The sequence below is a fragment of the Alligator sinensis genome, unplaced genomic scaffold, assembly GCF_000455745.1.
Source record: "Alligator sinensis unplaced genomic scaffold, ASM45574v1 scaffold165_2, whole genome shotgun sequence".
NCBI lineage: Eukaryota > Metazoa > Chordata > Crocodylia > Alligatoridae > Alligator > Alligator sinensis.
In genome coordinates, this window is record NW_005841965.1 from 305168 (window position 1) to 326715 (window position 21548).

Here is a 21548-nt window from a genome sequence, read left to right on the forward strand (position 1 = left end):
GTGTCCCCCCCCCCCTGCCCCTCCAACCCCTGCTCTTGGCACAGTTCCCAATTCCTGTAGTGGCTGCTGCATGTGCGTGTATGTGCGTGTGCTAAATCAATAAAAATAGAAAAATGCCTCTAATTTAGCACAATCCTGAAAATTTCAGTTGATAAATTGAAATAAATGCTTAAAAATAAGCATCGATTTTAGCCGTCAGAATGTTAAGTGCTTCTGTATCTAAAAGCTTCTGTGTGAAGCTGCATTCACATTTTAACCCTATTATTCTTGAATCAGGAATTAGTTCAGATTTTTGGCACAGGAAACTTCATTTATGACAGTCTTCCTCTGGGGCCTGCGATTGCTGGCTTATTTCCCAAGACTGAGGACCTGCAGAGGCAGTCCTTGATGGGAAAAGTGCTGCCTGCCTGCAGCTGGATTTCTGATTATGGTCTTATGCTCTCCCACCATTCTTCCCTCTTTCTCCTGTGGTACTTCAGCTGACTAAGGGTATAAACAGTTGTAGATCTGGAGCTGTTTCAAAAGGGGGACATTTCAGAAGAGCAGTAGCTTTTATGTGCTAATTGTTACATGTGGACAAGCCGAGAACAGTGCAAGTGTAGTAAAATACTGCAGCTTTACTACTGGATGAACAATGTTAAAATTGGAGCAGTTTTGCTACATTTTATATGGTTCCTAGTTTGTCCACAGGTAACAGTTACAGGGGTGGGCAATTATTTGGGTCCGTGGGCCAAAAAGGGAATTTAAGTGAGCTGTTGCAGGCTGGGGCACCTCTGAGTTAAAACGTATTAGCTTCTGCCCTATTGAAAGAGCTCCCAATAAACATGTGGCTGAGGATGGTTTGGGCTGTAAATCTTTACATCTCTATAAATAATGGCACAGCCTCAGCAGTTACTTATGTTTTTTGAATGTGAAGCTTGCACGCTTGTCTTTAAGAATACTTTAACTGAATAACTCCACTTTTGTGTTTAAAATTCTGGAAAATAATAGTTGCATATTTTTCCTCTACCTGTTTATTTAAAGTTTTGAGCCTGAATTGCTAAAACCCTTTTTGTTCCCATTCACTTTAGCCAAGGGACCGATTGTAGAACTTTACTCCAAGTGAAGTAAATGTCCTGAATGTAGTTTGGTTAATTACTGTTAGACAGGACTCTGCTGTTATGTATGTAGTGCATGTTTAAACAGAGAAGTATATGTAAATTGCTGTGACAGGGTAATTAATTAGAACCTTGTCATAACGGTAAGAATCTCTTATGAATAAATGCTAAATATGATAGGTTAGTATAATTAAAGAAAAGGGCTGATGACAGTCTTTTTGATAAATATTTGAAAAAAATCACACTGATTTTAATGTACTCCACTCTCCTCCTAAGTTCTCTTTTAATAAGTTTTGTAACTTTTCTTCCAGTCCTTTTAAATCCAGCTTTATTAACCAAGACAATCTGACTCTTAGAAAGGTGGTATGATAGAAACTTAGTAGGCATAGGGAATCTAATTTTGGTGTTAATTTTTATTTCATCTTTAAATTTAATCCATTTTTTAAAAAAATGAATCAAACACCCAAGTACTGAATGCTTCCTTGTGTCAAAATAGGAATATTATTTTTTAAATAATTAACTTAGCATTTTACAAGTTGCATAGTTCATTTTTAAACCCTTTGTTCAGGTATTTTTTACGCTGTTGCTTGTGTATAATCTGATGTAAGGTACCATGTTAATTAGGATTAAGCTTTAGTTATTTTATTTCCCGTACAAAAGTAGTAGTAATGTTTTTGTCCCTTTCATATCAGAGCTTTTACTGTGAAATAAATGTAAAAAATGCAGAATGCAAAAATGCAAAAGTTCAGATTTGGTGGTGATATCCTGAATATTTATTTATATGCTTTAGAAGAATCAAAGGGATTATATTTTCTACTCATATCTTTTTTATGTTACATATGAACAAAAGCAATAGGGATAACTTTCTTAGAATAATCTTAACCGTTGCAGATATTTTTAGGTTTAGGTTCTCTTTAAAAAAAATACTTAAAATAGAACACAAAGAATAAGAGTATTGAAATCCATATTAAATTTTTAGGTTATTATTTTATAGAGGTCTGTCAGGGATTTGAGGGTGAGTTCCTTGTTTTGTTGCTATGTGGTAGGAATTGGATTGTCATCACAATATTTTGTCACTGTTTTTACACAACCATGAAAGAAACTAATTAAAAAATAAAGTCTACAACTGGCAGTATGCTGTGGAACACTGCAAAAAGGTGCAGTGATACTAAAATTGTAAGGTTAACATCTTTGTTTGCTTCCTGTTTCTTCAGGGGTTTTTTAAGGGTAGGGCTTCCTGGGATAGAGTTCGTTGCGTTTTTCAGTAAGTCAGTCTTTCCAAAACAGGTTCTTTCAGACCTGATGTTAGTGCTCTGTACTTGAGTCCCCTGACCAAGCCAAGCAGATGATGTATGTATTAAGCCAGGCATGTCGGATTTATTAATGCTAAAATCCTAGTGAATATCTACTGAACAGACACAAAAGTGATGTAGTCTTTAAGACTCCGCTCCACATGGGGACAAAGACATGGCTGTGCAACGTGCTGCAGTTTCTGACTTTTAGGTGTTTGACCTGGAAGTAAGATCCTCAGCCCTGATTTGGCAGCTAGGTTTCACAGAATTCAGGGGAAGAGTTATACACAGTAGAACACAATCCATAAAAGCAGCATATTGAGTAGGGCTCACTTAAGACAAGCAACAAATGCTGCTTCTCTTTTCTGCGAGACCTCAGTGACTTGAATGCTCACTCGTTATGCGAGAGGCCTGGATTTAATTCCTTCTCTGTCTGTGGAGGTTAAAATCCACATTATTCATCACTTTAGACCGTAGTACTCGCTGGGTTTCTTATTGAAGCTGTTTTACTTGCAGGAAATAATTAAATATGAATGTGTTCAGGCAGAGGGAGCAGAAGTGAATACAATTCTATAACCTACTGGTTGGGACCTTTGCCTGCATTTTAATTTAAACACTCATTGCTTAAAATATTAAATAAGTCTTTGGAGCAGGTGCTGGAACCCAGGTTTTTCCCCTTTCAGGTGAGTGACCAAAGCACTAGACTTAACAGAACAGAGCCACTTCGTGCTCTGTATGGTTCAGTGAATTTTACTTGTATACAGAATGCCACAGTTTTAGAGAACAGAAGCCTTGGAGAGTGCTTCTGTCCCAGGACAGCCTAAAGTCTGGTAAATAGAATATGGAACATGTCAGTTGTAATTTTTTCGACAAGGGAATTGAATGGAGAGTTTCCATATCTTAAATGAGAGTTCTAAACATTGAACTCCTGTATAAAAGGTGGGGATATGGCCCCACTGTCTCCTCTTCCAGCTGTGCTTAGAAGGAAAGGGGATGGCTGCCACCACACTTTGTGCACAGACCAATGTGGTGGTAATGGTTCTCATAACACATTTAATGGATTGAGCCAGTTATGTGAGATAAGTGGAGTGCCTAATCCAATGGCTATCAAACTTTTTTGGCTCAAGTTACCCCTTTTTTGATTCAAGGCAGTCCTCCATATCTTTTGTGAATCAAGCAGCACCCCATTTCAGAAACTAATTTATATATTACAGTGCTTACCTCCTTACAGAGGGGCTAGGTCGGGATGAGCCTGAGCCTGCCTTTATCTCCGGACACTTGCTCATCTCCTCACAAGGCACCCATTGAAAGATCTTGTGGCGCACCAAGGTACCTTGACATCCTAGTTGAGGATCACTGGCTTAATCTGTGGATTTTCATGTAGACATGAGTTGTTAAAATCTGTGAAAACAAAAGGACTTCTGGACTTGCTTGGAAGCAGAAGTTTTAAGTGCTGGGGCACAATGATATCAAATTTCTTATGTCTCCAAAGTTAGTTGGCAGTGGAGCAGAAATTTGAGTACTGAACTTTTGGACACAGGTGCCTAAATTCTGCCTATTTTAGTCCTGTTCAGGGCATCTAGATGACTGTACCTGGGCCTGAGTTCTTTAAACTGACTTCTGTGTATTCTCACTTTATAGTATCAAAAGACCAGTGCCTGGAATGTTTTACAAAGTGGTGGCATTTGGGAGGGAAACATTATTTATGTCTCACAACACAGAAGATTTCAGTCCTTGAGACCACATAGCAGAGGTGCAACCCCTGCTGGCCCCTATAGACCTTGAGCAATAATCTCGAACAGTATCGGTTGTGACTTGATCAGACTTTGTCCACAGATCTCTGTAAATAGATTTGAATTTAGTTTTAGTAGAGTCGATTTAGGATGATTTTTGGATAGTTTTCAGCATTCATATTTTTGGGGCTTAGATTGAAACCTAGTGTAACGCCTACATTTCCTAAGGGATTTCATTGTTGTTAAGACCGGGTAGATTTCAACAAGATTTTCTAAGTCTGACACCCACACCCAAGTTAAGTACCTTTTATCCTGGGGTGGAGCTGTCTGAAGAGACATAATCCAGAGGGAAGGCTGTGTAAAGCTATATTTAGGTTATCTTGAGCTGTCCAATTTCTAGGCTGCTATAGGGGTTGAAACTGCCTCAGTGGAACATAGAGCAGGGGGGGAATTTCCCCATGGCTGTGTGAGCTTCACTACAATCCAGACCTATGGGCCTGCTCGCTAGTCTCCCAGTCCCACCCCTTGTGCATATACTGCACAGAGAGAGAGAGAGAGAAGTATAGTCATCTCATGTAAACGTTTTGCTGACAGAATTTTGTTTTGGGGCTGTAGCAGAGCGATGGCAAGATTTGACCTCCAATTATTTTCAAGGCGGCTGGTGTGATTGACATTAAGATACTGCCAAGAGGGTCACAGAAAATAAAGAGAAATATGAAAGAAGCTTTTAATTGTATAGATTTGCTTTAGTGGCAATGCGGTTGTTTCTATCCTAATAAATTGTTTTAATGGTTTTGGGGTTTGGACAGAATGAAAGTGACACCCTTCTTCGGATTCTGCATCTTTTTGGTAGCTAAAGAAGTATAGATTAATCATTTTTTCTTTGGTTCAAGAGTTGGCAGTCATTCACTTAAGGCATTGGTACCAAGTCAAAGAAAAAAAATCCTTCTTACTGAATCATCAACTCTACCATGTGCAGCCCCAGGAATGGTTTTGGGTGGAGGACCTCCAAGTACTGACTTAGATCAGTCTTCATTAGTTATCAGCCTGATGAGATCACAGCCCAGTGTGATATACCTGCAGGCCATGTTTGTGAATGTTCTCCTTAATAATATACTTGGGTGGGGCAGTGGGAGCTTAAATCTTCCTGGCAATAAATAATGCAAGTGTATATATTATAGGAACATATTCATTGGAAAAGTTGAATCTTTTAAAAATGTATTTATAGTCACTAGTGGTTTGATGAATATATTGTTTGAACATAAGATCAAAGTCAATCTGATAAAGCCAGGTGTAAACAAATTATATGCATGTGCATACAAACGAATGAAGAATTTGTATATTAATGAATCCCTCCCTAGCCTTTTAGATGGACTAGTAGTTAGATATCAAACCTCTCTGCAGGCCAGATGGGTGACCTGGAACCAGTTCACAGGCTGGATGAATGGCCAGAGCCAGCCCAATTGCAGAGCTGCTCTGAATGGTCTGGAACTATGCTGCTTGCTGTGCCTCCTCTGGTCAGCTAAGGATATGAGTAGCAAGTGACACCCCTTGCGTTGCAAGCCCTAGACTGGCTGGATCAAGTGCCATGTGCAGCACAGTCCCAGACCAGCATAAACAGGCACCAAATCTGACATAGGAGGGACCTATGGGGTCTACCCCCACCATGCCACATGCTGGATCCAGTGTCCACTCTGGCTGATCCAGGACTGTGCTGTGCATAGCACCCACTCCAGGACCCACACTGCACAAGGCACCTACCCCAGACTGGCTAACGTGGGTATTTTGTGTGGCACTGTCCCCAGACCAGCTGGAATGGGTGCCATGGGTGCTGGATGTAGCATTTGCGGCGGGGGCGGGGATGCTGGCTGGATGATATGGGCCAGATATGGTCTGAGGAGCCACAGACTGTATCTTTGACACCCCTGGACTAAGAGAAGAAAAATGATGAGGTAAGGGAGGGAGAACTAGGAAGTTGGGGGGAAGGAGTGGAACCTAAAGTAGGCTATTAAAGAAATTGGAAATGTATGCTAGCTTTATGGAGTAAAATCTGTTTATTACTGCAAAATAGATGCGGATTTTCTGATGGTACCTGAATAATTTCTAAGCTTCTGCAAAATGCAGTTCCACAGGGGGCTCCCATGGGTGTTTTCATGGAAATACTGTAGTCTTATGCTGTTGCAAGTATCTATTGTTTTTATGGTGAAATTGATATCTCAAGGGGGCCTTAACCTTGGGCCAGCCCTGATTGTTTGCAGCAACATTCATCTTGTAAGTTATAATTAAGTATGCACAGACTTAATTATACACCTATTTCTTTCTCCCTCTTTTACCCTCTCTTTTAATTAACACCTTTTTAAAAGGCTTTTGGCATTTTCTTTATTTAATTTCTGTTCATTGTCCAACAGCTCCCCAGTGTGTGAAGCAGGTTTAATTATTTTCCTTTCTCACTGCATATATATACATATGCATTCCCTGGGCTTAGCATGCAGAATGGAGGGTTTTTTAACTACTTAAAGAGGTTTCTTTACTTAAGCCAGTCCAAAAGTCAGTTTCCTTACTTCTTTGGCTTGTAATTCATGTATGAAGTTTGCAAAGCCAACCAACATCTGAATAGTTTAGAGGCTTATACAGCCAGTGTAGGATTCACACATTGTTCTCTTCTTTTTCAGTAAGGAAATCTGTTGATTTTTTTTTTTTTCACAAGCAACTTTCACAAGTTTCCTTTTTCTCAAGAAATATTTTATTTTTTTTTGTCTCTTTCATTGACATAACTTTTATACATAAACCCAACATGTATGGCTAGAAACAGGAACTGATGAGAGAGATGCTGGGAATGTTGAGAGATGGAGCGAGGGTAGGGCAGTTCTGAAGAAAGCTAGAAAAAGATGTAGCAGGAACAAGAAGCAGCAGAGATGCATGGTCCTTGGGTACTGAAGACAAGGGATGTTGTATATGTTTTATAGTTGTTAGGGGCTGGAAGGGACCTTCCGGATCATCGGGTCCAGCCCAGGGACCAGCTGCACTGCAACAAGTAGGCTGTGGGGCAGATTTGAGGCAGCCTGAGCATAAAGACCAGTGGTGGGTTAAGATTTATTGGGGTCCTAGGCAAAGAGAGAGATTTATTGGAGGCTTCCCACACCACATTATAAACATGAATGTATGGACTCTAGCAGGGGGAGGGGCCTCTTCCCCTTCTGTTCCTGCTGGTGCTGCTGCTGCCAAGGGCAGGGCAGGCCTCCGTGCACCATGTGGGAGGCTGGGTGGACCCAGCTGAGCTGCAGGTGGGGTGGCACATGCCTACCTCTCTTCTCTGCTCTCTGCCCCCCTCCCTCCCACCACAGCAGGGTGAGGGCAGATGCAGGCTGCTTGCTGCAGGTCTGTGGCCCTCCGCTTCACTACCCCTGCCTTGGGGGACCTCTGGCCATGCGCCCCCCGCCTACCCAGCAGTGGGAGGCACAACTTGCCACTCCCACTGCTGCTGGGCGGGCAGAGTGTGCATGGCTGGTGCAGGGCTCCCAAGGGAAAAACAGCAGAGCGGAGAGCCCCGAGTCCACAGCGAGGAGCACACATCCGCCCTGCGCACAAGGTTATACAGGACTTTAAAGATTGGTTTCTGTGCAGAGGATAGTAATATCCACATGCTTGCAAGAGTCACAAAACTGGTCTGAGTTGCAGCTCAGACCAGATGTTTGTAATGGTGAAGAGTGGGAGAAGTTTTGATTTTTATTAAAGAAGATGGGAGTCAGGATCACAAGCAAGTTATTTATGATGTTTCCTCCCAGTTAGAGAAATGTTAGGTGTGTTGTAGGTTTTAATGCAGATGTCACTGAAAGAGCCATATCTGAGCATTGGTGAAAGATACAAGACTGACTGTATTCAGGAATCCCTAAAGGGGCGTTTAGACTATGCACTCAGAGCTCCTGGGGGACTGGGAGTGTCACTTCTGAGCATGCTCTGCCCACCTGCTCCCACTTGGATGCCGCAGACTGGAAAATGGGCCAGTGAAGCTGCTTGTAAGGTGTTCTCCCAACCCCCACCTACTTTTGACCTTGTTGGAAACAGTGAACTCGAGACTAGTTTTAAGGTGTATAAATTGTTGACAGCTTATTTGAATATGAAAGTCTCGTTTTATATCAAGAAAGGTCTTGCTATATCATTTAGTGTTGAACCAAAAAAATCAACATTTTTCATGGAACAGAATTCCCGTTTTCTGGCCAGACTTAGTGGTTACATGTATTTTGCTCTAAAGGCTCATATAAACCATGTCTACATAATCAGGTTGGCATGTCTTTCTTTTTCATGGTGCTTATGTGGCAGGATATCTCAGAGTGCATTGCTTCATGTTACTGGAGTTCTTTATTTTGCTATCTAGCCTTCATTACTACTGGTGCCTTATGGAATAGATTCTGCTCTATTTCCCCATACTTTACTAATAAAAATATATAGTCAACACATTATTTTAGGACTCCTGTGTATATGCAAGTCAAATATGTTTCTTGCGCTATGTAAGATCGTATTGCATACAAAAACATGGTTATATTTGACAATGCCATCATGGTCTAAACGGAGAAATATTGGTAAAAATGTAGTAAAAAGTTGAACAAATAAAGGCCTGGCTGCAAAAAGTAGGTAAATAAAACATGGCCGCCATTAATAGACTTCTATACTGCTGCTCAGATCAACAGGGAAAGGGATTTTACAGCAGCAGTGGTATAGATTAGCTCTTCCCTCAAAATAGTTTATAATAATAAAAGGTAATATGATAAAAGGTGATATGATAGTAAGAAAAAACACCACCGTCAACATTATCAGAGAAAGTTATACTTGAAATTAATTAGAAATAAACATAGCTCTTGCATTAGTAAGCTTTTAGATACATTGCTTAAATCGCCATTGTTTGCCTTCTGATAAAAATATAAGGCCCATTATAAAAGTATGTTTCTTTCAATCTCTTTCTCTACCCCAGTAAATGATATAAGGTAATATTTTTTAAGGGTGATGTAAGAAGAAAGTTTGGGTCTCTCTGATACTGTTTTTTAATGGGCCACTGACCACTTAATTAAAGTGCCACAATTGGCCAATAATAGCTCTACCTGTGGTCTGAGTGGGGGAATTGTTTTCACCTCATTTCAGCATTCAGCACTGTCTTATCACTTGCGGGGACAAATGGAGATAAGGAGTTTCCCACAAGAGGAAATGGTGCCACAGATCTGAAAAAGTACTTTATGTGAATGGTGAAAATGCAGGAGAAGCATTGTCCCTTCATTTGGAGGAAACTTTCATATATATATATATATGTTTCTCCCATTCTCTTTAAAAATGAAGGTTTTAGTTAAGCTCTGGATATATTGAGACTTTCTGACCACCAGGAACCAGACCAATCGAACTATGGATGTGCCATTAGCTAGGATGCCATATAGGCTTCCATTCTTGCCAACTGATCAGTTTGAGGAAGGAATATTTTCCTTACTCTTAACCTTCGGAATGTCTCTTGTGGTTTGATCTGCAGTAGTATAGTAACTATAATTTGCATTTGATGGGACAGCTCAGATTCTCTCATGTAGTCACAGGGATACAGATAAGGAGTGATATGTTATTCCAGGACTCTCCTCAGAGTCCAGTCCCTTGCATTCCCAGATGACTGTTTTTACAAAAGTGTCCACAAGAACATCGAACCTCAGACCTTGCTCACCAGACTCGCAAAAAACCTACAATGTACCACAGAGAAGAGCAAGAGAAGCAAAGATATCACTGATTTCTTGGCTACTTTAGGGAGGAATCTGTTAGGTAAAATGTACTCAGATGATCTGAGTAAGTGGACAGTGTCTTGCACTACAGAAGGTAAATCCCAGCAATCCATGCCAGTTTGACTTGGAGGAGAAGTTCCTCTGATCCCAGAGCTAGTGTTTGGTTTAATCGTGAAGTGTGTGAGAGAGGCTGAGAGTTATCTTAGTACTGTCAGGAACACCAGTGCAGCCAGTCAGTCTCCCACCTGAATTTGGCCACTTTCCAGAGCTTCAGAGGCTGGCAACTCCTTCCCCGCAAATCAAACCTAACTAATGTATTTGAACAGGTGGTTTTCCCCTTCAAAATAAGTTGTGGTTTTTGTTTTTGTTTTTTAAAATGTTTCTGTCCTAAGTCATGTTAGAGCTTGTGCCGTCTGCTGCAGGACGGGTATAACACTTGACGGTTGAGGCTCTGGACCTCTGAAAACCCGTAGGCCAGGGTGCTCAATCCCTGGTTTGAGGGTCAGATCTGCCCCTGCTTCCTCTCCTGCCCCCAGTACTGTCATCTGGTCCATAGGGCTCCTCAGAGATCTGTGGGGAGTTCTGTGAGCTAGCATGGGCGCTTAGAGCAGTGTGAGGCCTAATCCTGGCACATAGGGACTGGGCAGGTATGGTGAAGGGCCCTAAACCTAGTGCCAGCCAGGCGGGCGTGGCCCCAGGGCCCAATCAGGTCTATGGACCAGCTTCGTGCCATTCATCTGGCCTGCAAGGCCAAAGCTGGGGATCACTTTGTAGACCATCTTGAGGGCCCATAAGCCCCAGAACAGTCCAGTGAGTACCTTTTAGAAGTAAGTGGTTGTCTGCCCTAGAGGGCAATCCCAAAACATATCACCTCTTTACACCACTTCCAAAAACACTGAGGGAAGATGGAAGCATTCAGTAATCCAGCATGTGTGACATTTGATAAATGCTGAAAAGTTAAAATGTTGATCAGGTTACATATTGTCCACAGAATGCATTTCTGTTGGCTTTCCTCTGATGGAAAGGTTGCAGATTTCTCTGCAGTTATCAGTAGATTCAATCTTAAGTGAATTATTTATTTGAAAACTTAGGAAGTACCACGGAGCATCATGGAACGTTAGCTTGATTCTCTCAGTGTGTGCTCCTGGTGTTTCAGTTTTAAACAAATCACAAATCTGTTTTTCTTTCAAAATGTTCAAAGTTTTTCTATGTTTTAAAAACTATTGTAGACCGTGATAGGTTCAAGGAAAGGGTGGCTACCTCATTAGAAGCTACAGTTTTAAAGAACTGTGCCATTTATACCTGTCTTCTCACAAGTATTTTCTTAAAATACTATCTTTAGACTGTTGCTATGTTTTATGCATTTAGTCATTGTTTATACTAAACAGAATATTACAGGGAAGTGTTGAAGTTAGATTTCAATGACACTTTATGCAAAACATATGCTCCAGCTGGCTGGCTACTCTTCTCATGCCAGTCAGTGTTGTAATAGTAATTTTTTAAGCTTCTGCCAGTGTTATGATTTAAATGAGTAAGAATTAGCTATTTTTCTTTATAAAACTGTCCACAGCAAAGTTTTTAAAATATTGAAAGTGTGCGAGTACTTCATTCCTTTGACTTGTTTCATGTAGGAAAGAAAGGAAAGGGAACGGAAGCTCAGCAAAGAAATGGCAGAAAAGGCAGTGAAGGATCTGGAGAAAATTCAGTTACAAGAAAAAGCTAAAGAAAAATATAAAGAATGGTTAAAGAAGAAAAGAGCAGAAGATTCTGACAAGAAGAAAAAAGAGAAGGTATTGTTCTTTTTAATGCTCACTGGTCAGCCCTCTCTCTGCTATGCTTGAAGCAGCCCCTCTTGATTAAATGGAAAGTACATATTATGCATTTAGTATTATGGAAACACAGTAGGTTCTTCAAGTAAAGCAGGAAGTGTTGTATTTCTCCTAAAGTGGCTAAATTCCTGCTTTACCTTCAGAACTCACTTTGGCCTTAACTATGGATCCTAGTGCTTCCTTTTGGACATGCATCCTTTTATTTATTTATTTATTTTAAGAACGTAGGAGTAAGTTTTGTTAATAAGTTTGAATGGATAAAAAAGAGTTCTTTAGAAACTTTGTAGCTTGTATCAAATCCATTTTCTGATTTGAATGATCCTGGTAGCACAGGCCCTTCAGACATGCTACATAATGAAAACTTAATGCAATCTTGAGCATTGGCTGTTTTTTGTATGCATTTTTAAGGAATTATGGTTATTTTTGCCATTATTCTTTGTAGGAACATATTTTTTTACTAAGGCCTGAGAGAGAATCTTTTCCATAGAATTGGTAGGAAAATAATGAAAACAAAAGTTCTCTTTAGAAATGGCCATCTTCACTCTTCCTGTTGAAACTTTGGACTATTTTAGTTTATTTTTTGGTGATTGTGCGGGCCGGGAGCGACCCGAGCCCTTTTCGTGCTGCACGCGGGCTGTGGCCAGCAGCCCGGGCACGCCGGGTCGGAGAGGGAAGGCCTTCGAGCTGGAATTAGGCACAGACGCGTATCGGTAGTTTTAAAGATTGTTTACTTACACCGAGATGGCAGTGGTGCAGGCTGGAAAGCTTGCTTGAGTTGCGGTTACAGACAGACAACAAAACAAAACTCGAACCTGCAGGGCACGAGGGTACGTCGCAAAGGGTTCCGGTGACGGGAAGATGAAAAATACGAGGGTACGTCGCAAAGGGTTTCGGCGACGGGAAAATAAACCTGCAGGACTCGAACCTGGGTAGAAGAGCTCTGAGGCCGGTCGTAAGGGCTCACACAAAGTTTGCTAGGCTCCGTGGGTTCTCCTGTTCACTCATCCACACAAAGTTTGCTAGGCTCCGTGGGTTCGGTTCTCTTGCGCGTCACACAAAGTTTGCTAGGCTCCGTGGGTTCTAAAACACAACAAGACGCTTGTATCGGGCTACAAAGCCAATCACTAGCAGCCACGTGTGAATAATTTAGAACTGGCCAATAATGGGACTCGAATTAGCATACAAATGGCGGGAACTCTTTGCAACGAGCATTTCTGTGCTGCAACAAAGAAATGCACCCTGCAAAGAAAGCTTCAAATTGGCGGGAAATTCTCCCTTGCACCGGGGTTCTTTTGCAGCAGAAAACTCCACCATGCAAGGAAGCTGTAATTTAGCGGGGACAATTTAGCAGTGCCGAAGCGCGCACAAACAAAAATCACACCCTTTGGGTTGTGACAGTGATAAGTAAAACGGGGGTCTGACCTTTTTCTTTTTTAAATAAGTGAAAGAGAGAGTTCATAGCAACAGGGAGAAAAAGTTGAAAAATAGTACATATTTAAAGCACATTTGAGCAGATAGAGTATTTTTTTTATAACACACAAATCCTCTTCCAACAAGATAATCTCTTAAAAAAAATTGATATCAGCCTCTGCAACAAATCTAGATTTATTTGATAAAGATAAGGATGTGTAGTGAGCTGTTCAAAAGTACATGGAACATTTGGCCTAGGGCAGGGGTCTCAAATAGACCCTTGTGCCCTGGCTGGATCTCAGTTGCAGTGCTCCAAGCAGGCCAGATCCTGCTGAGGGCATGAGAAGTGCTGGCAGCAGCAGTAACTTCAGCTCTGACCTGGAGCATGTCGTAGTAGCAGCAGCACCAACTTGGGGCAAGCAGCAACCGCTTCTGCCTCCACTGCTTGCCCCATGCTGCAACAGCAGCTCTAGCGCAGGGCACGTGCCAAGAGCTGGCAGCTGGGGAGGTAGGGCAACAGAAGTGGTAGACGGAAGTAGTCCAGTGAACCAGAAAAATACATGGACTGTGGAGCTAATCCAATGCCCCCATCTTAAGGGAAAACAGATGAAGATGGCTTTAGACTGTTTCTGTGCCTTCCCAGTTCTAGGTTGCTCTGTAGGTTAGCAAGGCCTTCAGAGTAATACAATGCAGTTGGCGTAATAATATTAGCTTTCTAGTCTGTCCAATGGGTTATAGATCTGTCCATGGAGGCAAAGACCCTTATGGCAAAGCACCTCTGGCTGCTTTCAGGATACCTTTTAAACTGAGAGCTCTGACTGGTTTGTTGTTTTTGGTTTTTTTTAACAGTGCTTGTGTTTGTAATCCTTGCTTTTATGTTGCTGAGTCCTTTTACCTGGTATGTATTGTGTGAGGGTGGGTTTGAAGATCATAGCATTGAAGTCTTGATGAATAATTGTTGTGTAATTTTAAAGAGTTTTAGGAAAAGGGCTTGACCATTTTCATTGTGGAGGAGGAATATAGCCAGTTATCCAGGAAACCCTTTGCAGTACATGTATGTTTACTGTCTTCGAAGTTTGGTAGAAAGTTCTTCCTTCAATACATCTTGTTTTTAATTATTTTTAGGAAAAAGAAAGGCAACAGGAAGCTGAATTGCAAGAGAAAAAAGAGAAATCAGAGAGGCTTTTCAAGGAATGGCTACAAACTGCTAGAAATAAACCACGCCCAATTTTAAACAGTTATGGCTATGCCAGTGGGAAATGTACAGGTTTGTATTTGTATATTAGATGCATACAGCCATGTCTGTGTTAAATGTATAGGAGGTGTTGTTTTGAAGAGGTGTAGGAGTCGGACCAAATTTCCTTACAACAAAACCGAAAAAACCCTGGTGGGTCAGTCTCTCTTCAGGATTGGTCTTCTCTTTCCATGAGGGGGAGTCTCTAAATTTGATGTCATTGTTCTTCCCTATCTTTGATGACATTGTTCTTCTCTATCTTCTCAGCACTGTTCCTTTTTACCTCTTCCTTCTCCAAGGGGAGCATAAGAAAAATGTCCTAGTTGCAAATGCGTAATTGCAATATGATGTTCAGTGAGTCTCACTGTTCATTTTTGTTCTTTCCTCCCACATCACAGAAACCAGAGAACTGAAAAAAATTGTTGTAATTTGTTTGTTTTTTCTATACATATGCTGCTCTTCCCAGTAAAGACTTAGTGCAACTTACAGTGAGTGAACAGAATAACTAGCACAAGGGTGGGCAAAATATCATTTGTGGGCTGGATTCGGCCCACCAACTGATTGTATCGACCCATGAGTTGGGGGCCACAAAGTCATAGGATCCAGCCCGTAGGGAACTGGTGGCTCCAGCAGCTGCATTGTGCTAGATGGGTGGGCATGTCCCACCTCTGTCTACAGCTTACATCAGCTCCCACCTCACATGCTTGAAGCAGCACTAGATGCACACTGATATCTGCTGTGGACACTGGCTGCAGGTTCCTGCCTGGGGCAGGGCAACTGCCTGGGACTGCAGCTGATGCAGCAGCATCACCTGTGGATGTGGGAGAATGCCCCGATCCTCAGCAAGAATCGGATACCTGCGGCTGCAGCTGATGTCAGCACCCATCTGGCACTGCTTCCAGGACACAGGCCGAGAGCTGGTGTAAGCTGTGGGGCTAGATGTGGGAGGGTGGCGGGGGGGAGAGAGACAAAGAGAGTCAGTCCTGCCTGTGATGAGCAGCAGTGGCCACTCCTGGGTGTCAGGCAAAAGCAGTACCTGGCAGCAGGCACGCTCGCTGCTTCCATAACCCTTCTGCTGCCGTAAAACTGAAGCTGCTGCCCATGCCCACACCAGCTTCTCCTCCCCCTGCCCCCCAACCTGAACGCACATACGGAGGTTTAGTGAGCTGTTGCAAGGCCACAGCAGCCCACAACAGACCCAGCCCACAACAGATCTCCAAAACTCCCTATGTGGCCTGGGGGCCCAAATAATTGCCCACCCCTGAACTAGAATGACTCTGTCCTGTTTTCTTCAGGTCAATCCCATTTTAAATACCTGTTCCCAGTATCCTATTAGTTTGGTCATATGAATGCTTTTGTCCTGTTTGTTTTGACCAAATACAGTGGCAGTAATACTTTCTAGCTGGGGAGCACTCCATAAACTTGCCCACCCTCACCCCCTTACTTTTCCACTGTATTCAGCTGAGACCAAAACTTGGAGACAGCTGAGCATGCGGCTGAGTGGGGGAAGCAATGTATCCTGTTTTTTGAAAGTCGGGAAATATGCTAAGCCTAGTTATAATGCATTAGAAATATGAGACTTGATTGATATTCTCTTTAGAAATAAGGTATCTATCTCTTACTTTTTTTTCTAGTTACTTATTCACTGATCTTTTTCCTTTAATTTGTAAATCAGTTACATTTATATTTACTTGAAACTTAAAATAATTTGCACACTCCTAGTATTATATTCAAACAACTCTCACACCAGACAAACAGTTGCTCCTTTTGCCAATGTCTATTATAGATGGTGGTACATATTGCTTTCATGCTTCCTATTGGGCCCTCCTAACTTGCTGACAGCTGCTATCAGTTGTCTCAGTGATTTTTTTTAAATAGTTCTATACTCAGTTTGTTCACACAATAAAACATGTTCCAGACTTTGTTTTGAGCACCCTCATGAAGTATGTGTTGAAATTTCATTACAGATGAAATGAGCTGATATCCCAGCTCTTGCAAGGGTAACATATTCTTGCAGTTGTGGCTGAGGATTGATGGTATGGCTCACATATCATGAACTACAGATAGTGTTTTTCCTATGTTGGAAGAGGTGTAACAGTTTAGCAAAGATTGAAATAAAAGTACCTCTATCCTAGCTATAAAGTTTGTGGATAGCACTTACCACTAATCTGTATGTTTTGCTAATATTTTTTTTTCTAAAATATGCTAAAGTATAAAAGTTTGCCTTGATAAACATTGTTCATGTTGTACAGTTCTTTACTTATGTGTGTATCTACCCTTTAAAAATAAAACTGAAGAATGTACTGATTGGGTAAATACAGGGTGAAGGATTTATTGCCTTGAGTATAGACAGAGTTGTACTAAAATCTTGTGCCAGGTTTGTTTTAAGAACCCAAAGTTAATCGAAACGCAATTAAAATCAGGAAGTTTTTAAATTTTTGCCAAACAAACATTACTAATCTAAAAACATCTCAGAGTAATCCAAAAATTATCCAGGATCTTTTTATTTTTCTTGTAATTTAGTTATTTGCTCCCCTTTTAATTGTGCTTGCCTCCTAAATATTTTAGGATACTCTGATGGAAATTCATATCCGGCTCCGGCCTATTGCAACCCTGTTCCTTGGAAACCAATACATGTGCCTCCTCCTAAGGAAGACCAGAATGTTACAGTGAAGAAAAATAAGAGACCAGTATCCAGTCAGTCATATAGGTCTTCATCTATGGTAATTCTTAAGCCCAAGAGCAATCTTTATATTGGATCATTGAACAGAAAACAGTACAAGAAGCAAAATAAGTTTTAATTGGCTTGAATTAAGTAGGTTATAAAGTGCAAAGCTATTTCTTCGCTAAGAACATATTTTATTATAGTGTGCTTAAAGGCAGCATTTTGCAGTGTGCTTGCAAACAGTTGTGGTCTCTGTTATTAAGTAAGGAATATTTTTTCATATTTTTAGCCTAATTTTCAAAGCTGTGTTAAAATGACTTTTTAAGTAAATCAGTTTAAGTCACTCAAGTGACCTTTTTATATTTAATTGTAAGAAATGTAATATGTAGCCAATTGTAATGTAGCCAATAAAATATATATGGTTATCTTTTGAGAATTTCTCATATTGTGCAAGTGGTTGGTGTTTTCATTTTGAAGAGCTTTGTTTTTATGGAGATACTAGTTGGGCTTTCATGCTGATTATTTTAAAGATACAATCAGTTACAGCAAGCTTTTTAAAAGCATTCTTTTGTAGGGTACTAAAGTAAAAAATATTCAAATTTCTCTTAGAAATTGAACAGCGAGTATTACAAAGCCAACCTTGTATTACATATACTTTGCATTATTTCATGATCTGATTATCTTGACTGTTCAGGTAGGGCAACATAAAGTTAAATAAATGACACCCTAATGCTGATTTTTCTTTCAAAGTAAAATATTTTTTGCAGTCATTAATGTAAGTCTAACAATCAATTTTAAGTCAATGCTTGCTCCTTACTGGGTGGTAATAAATTAAAGCTTTATAGTAAATGTCTGGAATATGCAAAAATTACATTAGAGATGATGTGAATATGATTTCTAAAACTAATTTTCAAACAGTGGATTTCATAAACAGGTTCTAGTTCTGAATAGATGTCATGATAATTAGTTACATAAACACATTTTTATGTTCATGTGATTTGTTGTGTTCAAACATACAAAGAAATGTAAAATATAAATATCCCAAACAAAACATCTTTGTCATCCAAAATGAAATTACACAAGGCTCCTGTAACAGGCAACCCTAGCCCTGTTACTGGGATAGGACTGAAGGATAAGAAATGCATACAAAGACCCCTCTAACAGTAAGACTTTTGTGACCTGGAGAGACCCAGAAAGCGTGAACCTGACCTGCTGGGGGTGAAACTCGCATGAGCAGGGCACTGGGATGGGGCTGCAGACTGGCAGGGAGCAGGATCTGGGAGTGAGACAAGTACGTGGGGCTGGGGAGACCCCAAGATCTTGGGGTGGTGATGGGCCAGGGTAGAGCCCCAGTTCTGCGGGCAGAGCCAGCAGATCGCATCTCTGCCTTGGGCCCTAGGAAGGGGACAGCAGATTGTTGTCACCACCCCAGGATCCTGGGGTCTTCATGAAGACCAGCCAGGACCCACGTGGACAGGGCCTGAACCCCAGGCTGAGCGCATGACACTGGCCCTGGCCCATGCAGGGTGTTGGGGTCCCTGTAGTGCTGCTTTGGATCCATCCACCCCAGCCACGATGAGCAGCAGCAGCGGGCAGCCATGAGATGGAGGTGCCTTTCTACCCCAACGGTCTGGAGCTGCTGCCTGACTGTGCTGCCCAATTTTAGAATTGGCAGCTCAAGCACAGAGGCAGCAGTGGCTGGACAGAAGCTGCTCTGGGCACTGGGCAAAAGTGGAGCCTGGTAGTGGGTGCAGCTGCCTCCCCCTCACCACTGCCAGGCCCTTCTTGCTGCAGGTGCTCTGAGCCTGTGCAGCCATGGCATAGGCTCATAGTTTCATAGCCATGGCTCTGGGCAGCTGCAGCAAGAAGGGCCCCTGCAGCACTAAGGGGGAAGTGGCCGCGCTCACCACCAGCTTGCACATTTTCTTAGTGCCCAGCAGCAGTGTCTGCCAGCTGCTGCTGCTGCTACTTCCATGTCCAGGCCACTGACACTGAAGCCAGGCAGCAGCACAGAACTGAGCAGCAGCTCTTGCCCCTCGGGGTAGAAGGGCAGCCCAGAGACGTGGGTGGCAGGGGCCCTGGCTGAGACACCCTTACTGAAGCTGCTGCCTGCTGTCGACCTGGAGCAGCTGCTATAGCTGCTCCAAAGTGCCAGCCGTCTGCAGACCCATCACTTATAGGGAGTTTTGGTGAGCTGTTGTGCAGGGCAAGGTGCGTTGACCCAGCCTACGACAACTCTGCAGTAACTCCCTATGTGGCCCACAGGCACAAATAGTTGCCCACCCCTGCACTAGAGCAACAAAACTGCCAGCTGCTGTGAGGGCCAAGCTGCCTAGCAATAGGCTTCACAGAAGCTGCACTTCAGGCCAGGACTAAGCTGAAGGCTGCAAACAGGTAGACTGTTAATGAGGAGCAGCTGGCCCAGGACTAGACTTATTCCAGAGGCTCTAGTTGGGATAATGGGAAGCCCCTGCAGCAAAGCTGGGAGGCAGGGATCAGCTGACCAGTAGAGGCAGGGCTTGCCAGTATATAGACTCGGGGCTCACTGGTCCTGAGTGTTGGAAAAAGAAGAGCCTTCCTGCTAAGAGCCTGCCTGCTGAATGTAACGGAACCTAGGTCCACAAGGGTATCCAGGGGTCAAAAAACCCAAACCCCTGTGCTGCTCCCTTGCAGCACGGAGAACAACTGAGCACTCGTTATGTGGCACCACATGGCTGTGCTTGTCCGGATACACCCAGATCCGGATCTGTGTCCCAGAAAAATTCTTGTTCATTTTTGCTATTAAAAGATGTGTAAATGGGAAGTTTTAATCCCTAGGCAAGCAAGCTGCTGCTGAGTGGATATGGTGCCAATGAAGATTGTTGCTGCTTTCTCCAAAGACAAGCTTCTCTCTAACTTTGGAGCAGACTATTTGTGATTACAATTCTTGAAAAGATTTTGTAGACACAAGTTGGCATCTAGAAGCCTAATATTTCCTTGGCCTGTTATCTTAGATACCAGCTGAGATAAAATGTAGAAAATGTGCTAGTTGTGTTGGGTGATTTCCTAGTTAGGGGCTAGATCCTGAGTCAAGTGAAAATAAGAACGGTCCAAGGAATTACTTAAGAAAACAGGCATTCTAGCATGTGAGAACTGTCAGGTCATAATGAAGCCTAAATGTGGTCACAGCGGTCAGGAAGGACAAATCATAAGAGACGTTACAGCAGCTCTACATTGTATGAGATTTTGGTAGTGTGCTTATATTTTTATCTGTTAATTTTGGATTTGAGTTCCATTTTTACCTTTTCTGAGACTTGGATTTAACAAGGCTGTACTTCAGAGCCTTTTCTCATTGACACAACCTACTCATACTTGAAGGTTTGCATGTTTCCTGCGTCCCCTTTCACATACTGTGTCAGCTTTGACTTATTCGGACGCTGCTCTTTTGAGTCCAAACTTGTGTTTCTGATTTGCATTCAGTGCATTTCTAGTATTTACAAAAAATAGCATTTTTCTATCTTTTGGAAAGCTTGAAAACAAGAATTAGAATGGAAATGCTTAGTCAGCTTCAACCACAATGCTCTTTGGAGCTTCTGGTATAAGAACTTTTGATATATTTTGAATTTTTATGCCATTTGACCTACCAGAGGCTCACCACAGGCAGTCTAATATGCTTGCCTGATATTATTGGGATATTTTGTATTTTTGCTGTGTGATGATATACTGTTGAACAGTGCTTTTAGTATTCATCCTTGTATCCATAACTACTAATGGTAGCTTGCTTACCCATATAAGCAAACCAATATAATTAGTATCAGTGCACTGAACTTGTGGTTTCTTTGTTTCCACTGGGAAAGCCCTACCTGAAAGTGGAAAGCAAACTTTTTTTCATGTGGAATACTTTCACATCTTTAGCTTGTTTGTCTTCCAGGAGTTATTTTTTAAATGCTGCTCTAACCTGATTAGGATATGTGACTATTTTACTTGAATGGAGAAATAGTGATACTGTTAGCATATTGTGCATTTAATGCACAGTTTATATGCCATTTTCCTTCAACTCGCTCTTGATCTAGCATTTCTAATTTACAGGAACTTCTGAACTCACAACAACCTTCATCTCCAATGGAAACAGAGACTAGAGGAAGATAAAACCATTAGTGACATACTCCTCTGCCTCCCATATAAGGCACCGCACATGAAATAAAAGGAAGTCATCTTAAATCATGGTAATTGGTAGTGATACTTATTTGGTCTAGATAACATGATACTACATATGCTCATGATATAATGAAAACTTCTGCTACACAATATACCAGAGATCACACATTTCAATTAGATTTGATCCATTTTTAGATTTCATTCTAGGTAAATAATTACGTTCTTTTTAACATATAAGCACTTTACTTGCGATGTCAAACATACAGCCCACAGGTGTCTCGACTAACTGGCCCTATACACTGGCTCTGGTGTGCACAAACTGCCTGGGACCTAATCTGGACCAGCCCTGGAGTCAATGCACAGGGCTAGTCTGGAGGGACATTGCATGTAGCCTATACCAC

General features: G+C 41.8%; 1 protein-coding gene across 1 annotated transcript in view; it reads left to right on the forward strand.

Moving 5' to 3' along the window:
• Positions 1–21214, forward strand: part of CCDC34 (coiled-coil domain containing 34) — a 42542-nt gene extending 21328 nt beyond the window's left edge. Inside the window, exons 5-8 of the mRNA XM_014518551.2 lie at positions 11504–11662; positions 14237–14378; positions 16914–17068; positions 21079–21214. Of these exons, the coding sequence (XP_014374037.2) occupies positions 11504–11662; positions 14237–14378; positions 16914–17068; positions 21079–21138 (516 nt within the window). The 3' untranslated portion in view covers positions 21139–21214. The remainder of the gene's footprint in view (positions 1–11503; positions 11663–14236; positions 14379–16913; positions 17069–21078) is intronic.
• Positions 21215–21548: the final 334 nt, after the last annotated feature.